This window comes from Alosa pseudoharengus, unplaced genomic scaffold (genome assembly GCF_046254945.1).
Source record: "Alosa pseudoharengus isolate Yale_2024_CS ecotype anadromous, Long Island Sound unplaced genomic scaffold, YU_APseudo_1.1 YU_APseudo_1.1_scf_17, whole genome shotgun sequence".
Lineage (NCBI taxonomy): Eukaryota > Metazoa > Chordata > Actinopteri > Clupeiformes > Clupeidae > Alosa > Alosa pseudoharengus.
The window spans coordinates 26,995,832-27,003,331 of NW_027468640.1; the positions used below are offsets into that span (position 1 = coordinate 26,995,832).

A 7,500-nucleotide genomic window follows, 5' to 3' on the forward strand; every position below is an offset into this window, starting at 1 on the left:
TCAACATCATGATGGACCTGAAGAAGTGCTGTAACCATCCCTACCTCTTCCCCGTGGCAGCCATGGTGAGACATGCCGATCAACCTACTTAACATACTCACAATGTCATGGATGGGTGCCATTGTAAGCATCAAATACTGCCACCTCCTGGTATCTTGTGTCATTGCTTTAATCCATGTTTCTCTGGTGTGTGTGTGTGTGTGTGTGTGTGTGTGTGTGTGTGTGTGTGTGTGTGTGTGTGTGTGTGTGTTTTGGTGCATGTTTCAGGAAGCTGCCAAGACACCCAGTGGGGCCTATGAGGGAGTGTCCCTCATAAAGGCTTCTGGGAAACTGACACTGCTGCAGAAGATGCTGAGGAAGCTGAAGGACCAGGGTCACCGTGTGCTGGTGTTCTCTCAGGTGCAGACCCACTCACACACTCAGTATTCACTCTGTATTCATGATCACAGGTGCAGGACCACTCACACACCTGTATTCATGATCACAGGTGCAGGAGGACTACTCCCACACTCACACACGTGCATTCATGATCACAGGTGCAGGACTACTCCCACGCTCACACACCTGTATTCATGATCACAGGTGCAGGACTACTCACATGCTCACACACCTGTATTCATGATCACAGGTGCAGGACTACTCCCACGCTCACACACCTGTATTCATTATCACAGGTGCAGGACTACTCACATGCTCACACACCTGTATTCATGATCACAGGTGCAGGACTACTCCCACACTTACACACCTGTATTCATGATCACAGGTGCAGGGCCAGTCCCACACTAACACTCACGTATTCATGATCACAGACATTCTAACACGTGGGATCTAACAGTAAAGAAAAAACAGTAAACATCCACATATTTTGATAAAGCATGACAGGTGTACAGCGTGGCATATGATCGCTGATTTAAAGTGCTGTACGTACTTAAGTACTACTTGAACATACACACTTGAGGGAATACCAAGTGATGTCATCTACATATAGAGATTGTGATTCCTGGCAGGTTTCCCCTCCCCAAAACCTGGATGTACTACTCACGCTTACACATGCATGCATACCAACAGATATGTATTGTTTATGCTCATACTATACAGTATGTGCACTGCTTGATATCCTCTACACTCATGCGTTTCACTTTTTTACAGTCAGTGCATACATAGATGTCTTGTGCTGTGTTACTGTATGTTTTGTCTGTCTGTACTGTATGAGCCTATAAGCACTAAACCAAATTCCAGACGATGTTCCATTGCACTGGCAATAAAGCATTGACTTGACTTGATACATACATACATACATACAAGCATACAAGCATACAGTACATATCATGCATACAAGATACTGTACATACAATCTTTTTTGTTTATTTTTCTTGTCCCGTGTCATGCAGATGACTAAAATGCTGGACCTGCTGGAGGACTTCCTGGACTTTGAGGGCTATAAGTATGAGCGCATCGACGGGGCCATCACAGGAGCGCTGAGGCAGGAGGCCATCGACAGGTTTAATGGTGAGACACACGTAGCCCTTGCCTGTGCTAACTCAGACACTAATCATCTCCCTGACGCACAAAGCATCAATACAATTGAATCAAAAGTTCTCTTTGGCGTATTACAGTAATTTCCTGTGTAGTAGCCGCATTGTGTATAAACTGCAGGACAATGTTTTATGCACGTTAAAAAAACAAAACCATAAACCTAAATATTAATACCATATTAAATGCCCCCCCGTGTATTAACCTCATAGCTGAAGCCACGGCTAATAGTTGGGAAATTATTTCCATGTGTCATGTAATGCTCAGATTTTTGTGCAAGTTAAAAAAACAAAACCATATTAATACCATATTAAATGCCCCCCCGTGTATTAACCTCATAGCTGAAGCCACGGCTAATAGTTGGGAAATTATTTCCATGTGTCATGTAATGCTCAGATTTTTGGGCCGCATTCAACTATGAAACAGCTGACCTCTCACCTGTCATGTCCTCAAAACCATCATCCGTACTGTCACTCTATTCCTGTTACCATTCATGTCATTCCTGTCACAGAAATTATGTCATGCAGTACAGTAATCTTTTTAGACATTTAATGGACTTTGCTGTCTTCTTGTGTGTCTATCCTTTCATTTTAAATTTCCTCTCTTTCTCTCCTCCTGTCTCTCCCTCTCCCTTTCTCTCCATCTCACCCTCCCTCTTTCTCTCTCTCTCTCCCTCTCTCTCTCTCCCTGCCTCTCCCTCTCCTGCTCTCTCTCTCCATCCCTCTCCCGCTCTCTCTCCCTCTCTCTCTCTTTCTCTCTCTCTCTCTCCTGTTTTCTCTCTTAGCTCCAGGTGCCTGTCAGTTCTGTTTCCTCCTGTCCACCCGAGCGGGTGGTTTGGGCATCAACTTGGCCACAGCTGACACGGTCATCATCTTTGACTCTGACTGGAATCCACACAATGATATTCAGGTTTGTTGGGCTGATTATTGGTTCACTTCATCTTTATGTAATTACATGTAGGAGGAATCCCAGTTTTTGCTATTGTTGGACATGGTTGATGTCATACACTCCAACTTATTTTTTATTTTTTTTTGCTTTTTCCTTTCTTTGTTTTTGTACCTATGTGCTCTCTCTCTCTCTCTCTCTCTCTCTTTCTTTCACACACACACGCACACACACACACACACACACACACACACACATGCCATCAGGCATTTAGCCGAGCACATCGTATTGGCCAGGCCAACAAAGTGATGATCTACCGCTTCGTGACTCGGGCCTCGGTGGAGGAGCGCATCACGCAGGTGGCCAAGCGCAAGATGATGCTGACCCACCTGGTGGTGCGGCCCGGCCTGGGCTCCAAGGCAGGGTCCATGACCAAGCAGGAGCTGGACGACATCCTCAAGTTCGGCACCGAGGAGCTCTTCAAGGACGAGATGGGAATCGAGAAGGGTGAGTGAGGAAAAAGAAATGAGAGAAACAGACAGAGCTAGAGAAAAGAGAGAGAGAGAGAGAGAGAGAGAGAGAGAGAGAGAGAGAGGATCAAGTTTTGCATCAAAAAGTTATTCCGGGACAAGACTGACCGTGAGAGAGAAACACAGAAAGAGAAAAACAGAGAGGTGCTCTCACGCTAGGCAGTGGAAGCAACGCGGCTAAGGAGCTGGGCTAGCATGCAGTAGCCAGGAAAGTTTTGGGGTCAATTCCCGGCAGCCCCCACTGTGCCCTTGAGCAAGGCACGTAACCCCAAGTAGCCCTGGGGTGACTGGTCCTTGTAATAACTGACGTATGTAAGTCGCGTTGGATAAAAGAGTCTGCTAAATGATAAAGTAGGGAAGCACACTGCTCCAGCAAACGCCAACAATCACCAACAGTTCGGTCCATGTGCACCATGAGTTTGTTGGTGTTTATTGGATGGAGTTGTTCAAGTTTGACGTGCCCAAAAGCCATTCCTTTCCATTACTGTCTGGGCAGTGTGGAGCTGGAAGTGGGTTTTCTAAAGACTGCAGCCAACAATCTCAGTGGGCTGGCGCCAGAGAGTGTTTGTGAAGGAGAAATGGATATTGTGACATCTAAGCTATTTTATGGAGTTTAGGATTAAAAAAGAATAAAATAAAGAATAAATAGTATGAGTTTTCAATTCATGCAAGGTTTACCAAGCTCTGTCATTGGTAGTAGAGTCAGAGACACAGGCAAGAGCAAAAATGCACAGAATATGAATATGTTACGGTGTGATAATACAGTGCATCATAATGCCATGTGTTGTGTGGTGGACTCCAGCCGGGGACAACAAAGAGGAGGACAGCAGTGTGATCCACTACGACAGCACGGCCATCGAGAGGCTCCTGGACCGCAGTCAGGACGCCACAGACGACTCGGACATGCAGAACATGAACGAGTACCTGAGCTCCTTCAAGGTTGCCCAGTACATGGTGCGGGAGGAGGACAAGGTAAGAGAAAGACAGAGAGAGAGAGAGAGAAAGAGAGAGAGAGAAAGGGATGGGTAATAAGGATTCTAAAATTAAAACAACAAAATGTTACATTCAATCTTGTGGCCATATAGTGAAGGTCCTGTTCTTCACACTGTGGGGAAGTTTTCAAAAATCGCTATTTTGTGAACTTTAATAGCACATCATTATTGCCGATTTGCATGAAAGTCATGCATTTCACATATTTACATATCTGATGCCCCGCGAATTGACAGCATACTATGTGCGAAATTTAACTAATGTCCAGCAGCAGCGAAATTTGTTGAACTTTTTTACCACAACCATCTCGTTGGTTGTGATAAACACTCGCATCTACTACAGGTAGAGATGACTTCTGATTTCAAGTAACAACCATTTAGGATACAGTATGTTGTAAAATGTAAGTATAAGTTAAGTATTAGTTATATTAATATAAATATAAGTTTTAGGACGTTTACATAGCTTAAAATGTATGTTTTTTATCCCCCATGCCTGTTTCATTCAGCCCAACCAGGAGGGACGAATGAAACATTAGGCACATTCCACTTTTGCTGAAATAATACCTGACCAATGAAGATGACAGATGTAGGTTGCTAGTGACAAAATATTAGTTGTCAGTGTGGTACGATCTCTTTGTAAATTACATTTAATCCAAAAGTGTTTCAATCATCCCGGTTCTCCCTTATGGCAGGCTAATGGTGTCTCATCTTGCCACACGGTTTTGTGGTTAGGGCTATGGGTACGACGAAGGGGTAGGGGAATGGGGAAGACAGAGAACCCTCACTCTCTTGGCCTCCATGCTAACATGCCATGTTTGAAGGTGCAGGTTTGATTTTCATAAAGCAGTTTACAGTAACTTACTCCGTGTGTGTGTCTGTGTGTGTGTGTGTGTGTCTGTGTCTGTGTGTGTGTGTGTGTGTGTGTGTGTGTGTGTGTGCAGATAGAGGAGATTGAGCGTGAGATCATTAAGCAGGAGGAGAACGTGGACCCAGACTACTGGGAGAAGCTGCTGAGGCACCACTACGAGCAGCAGCAGGAGGATCTGGCCCGCAACCTGGGCAAGGGCAAGAGGGTCCGCAAACAGGTCAACTACAACGACGCCGCACAGGAGGACCAAGGTACACCGCGCGCACACACACACACACACACACACACACACACACACACACACACACACACACACACACACACACTCTACACACACACACACACACTCTACACACACACACACACACACACACACACACACACACACACACACACACACACACACACTCTACACACACACACACACACACACACACACACACACAGTCTGCATTCAGTTGCATACAAATGCTTGCTTTCACTACGTGGGGATGAAGTGTTTTGGCAGTTCCCATGCACTTAGACAAACAAACACACACTCGCACACACACACACACACACACACACACACCACTGAAGCCATGGTGTCTTATATCGTAAGGCCCTCTGTACTGGAACCACTGTGTGTCTTTGTGTGTATATGTGTGTGTCTCTGTCTGTATGATATGTGTACGCGTGTGTGCGACAATATGTGTGTGTGTGTGTGTGTGTTGTATTTTGCATGTGTGTGCCGTTAGGCAGTAAGCTGCCTGGCCCATTCTGTTGACGGAGCACAATTTGTACTGTTTCAGAGTGGCATGCTGATATTTCAGATAACCAGTCAGAGTACTCAGTGGGCTCGGAGGAGGAGGACGAGGACTTTGACGAGAGGCCTGAAGGTGAGGACACCTGGAGAGACAAACTCCACTGTGTAGCGCCACCGTGTCTGTATTTCTGTTTCTGCATCTGCGTTTAATTTTAATTCGATGTAATTAGGTGAAGATACTCGCAAACAATGGTCACATAGCAACAGGAAGACCAGAAGTGGCACAGAGGAGAATTTCTTCTCTCGTGGGGAAGTTGAAACAGACGTGAGCTTCCGGAGCAGCAGACTAAGCCGTGGTGTTGATTAATGAATGTGTGTAATCTTTTGGGACGTGTGGTGAAAATAGCCATAGACTAGTGGTCATCAGAGGACGTGCCTTGCAACTTGCACTACCTCGACGCGGATAATTGGGAATTGCTGTGCGGCAATTGTGCATTTAACTTTACTATTTGTATTAAATCGTGTGTTAGTCGACATGGCTCTTTGGAAATGATCTTAGTCGGTTTGTAAACAAATCCACATGTACCTTGTCCAGGGGGGAGTCCAGTGGTATGTACGACAGTTGTGTGTAAAATACAAATACTCCACAACTGCAGGGGGAGCCCAGGAGCAAAACAACCCTAAAAACTGGATACCTTTAAAAGTGCTCTAAGCGATGCCACACGTTTTTTAGGTTAAAACATTTTATGTCACTTACTGCAAACATCACCTAACCATCCGCTAACTGTCTGTGTCCTGAATACACTGTAAAAAAACGCAATCTCTGTGGACAGCCCAGGCTCCAGAAACGGCAACAAAAACAACCTGGGCACACCTAGCCCATAAAAACATAACAAACTGTTCCAGCAATCCACAATAGGAGAGTTTCAATTGCACGGGAGCAGCACGGGAGGGAGGGGGAGGAAGTAGCGAGCTAGCTCTCTGTTTTGTTTTGAAAGACAACAGAAGTGACGTTACCCAGCATCGCTTAGAGCACCTTTAAGCAAAAGGTTATGCAGAGGTTTTGCATGTGGCATTGATTTGGATCAATGACATTGGTCAGGAATTCATGATTTTCCAGATTTGTTTCCGTCTCTGACGGTGTCTCTCCCATCTTATCTCTCTGTCTGTCTGTGGCATCTCCCGTTCATTTGTTGTTGCTGTGCCTGCAGGGCGTAGGCAGTCACGGCGGCAGCTCAGAAACGAGAAGGATAAACCACTGCCCCCCCTGTTGGCCAGAGTGGGGGGTAACCTTGAGGTAATTCATGCACTACTGTATAAAAAGGGTTAGCAGATTCATTGTGGTAAGATTGTATAGCTTTGTGTTCTCTCAAACAAATCTGTTAGGTTAAGTGTAAATTCAATTCAAGGAGAGTTTCATTTCTCTCTCTCTCTCTCTCTCTCTGTCTTTTCTCTGTCTGTGTGTCAGGTTCTTGGCTTTAACACTCGTCAGAGGAAGGCCTTCCTGAACGCCGTGATGAGATGGGGGATGCCCTCACAGGACGCCTTCTCCTCCCAGTGGCTGGTCAGAGACCTCCGGGGGAAGTCTGAGAAGGAGTTCAAGTATGCAGCAGATATCACACACACACTCTCTCACTCACACACACACACGCGCGCACCAGATGTCCCTAACAGTACCTCCTGATAGTTTGAACTGCTCCACACTCTTCTTTCCCCCTCTCTCTCTCTCTTTCTCTCTCTCTCTCCCTCCCTCTCTCTCTCTCGTTCTCTCTCTCTCTCTCTCAATTAAATTCAAGTGAGCTTTATTAGCATAACAAATATTTTTGCATGGCCAAACATTTAGACATACATTTACATAGAGAATGCTTGGAATACAGTACATGGCAAATAGATACGCTTCCAAGATTAACAAACAAACTGGTGTGTGTGTGTGTGTATGTTTGCGTG

The 7,500-nt window shown here is 45.5% G+C and overlaps 1 protein-coding gene across 4 annotated transcripts in view; it reads left to right on the forward strand.

Annotated features, from left to right (window-relative positions):
* chd3 (chromodomain helicase DNA binding protein 3) overlaps positions 1-7,500 on the forward strand; it is a 56,232-nt gene that overhangs the window by 21,953 nt on the left and 26,779 nt on the right. For 3 of the 4 annotated variants that reach the window (XR_012987651.1, XM_076289145.1, XM_076289146.1), the window contains exons 19-28: positions 1-65; positions 268-399; positions 1,395-1,512; positions 2,321-2,445; positions 2,688-2,928; positions 3,754-3,923; positions 4,882-5,059; positions 5,600-5,686; positions 6,765-6,850; positions 7,022-7,155. The exon at positions 1-65 is cut by the window's left edge and continues 77 nt beyond it. Coding sequence is in view for 3 of the 4 variants with exons in the window: in XM_076289145.1 (XP_076145260.1) it covers positions 1-65; positions 268-399; positions 1,395-1,512; positions 2,321-2,445; positions 2,688-2,928; positions 3,754-3,923; positions 4,882-5,059; positions 5,600-5,686; positions 6,765-6,850; positions 7,022-7,155 (1,336 nt within the window). In the remaining variant the exon portion in view is untranslated. The remainder of the gene's footprint in view (positions 66-267; positions 400-1,394; positions 1,513-2,320; positions 2,446-2,687; positions 2,929-3,753; positions 3,924-4,881; positions 5,060-5,599; positions 5,687-6,764; positions 6,851-7,021; positions 7,156-7,500) is intronic. The other variant, XM_076289147.1, reaches the window with a different exon arrangement.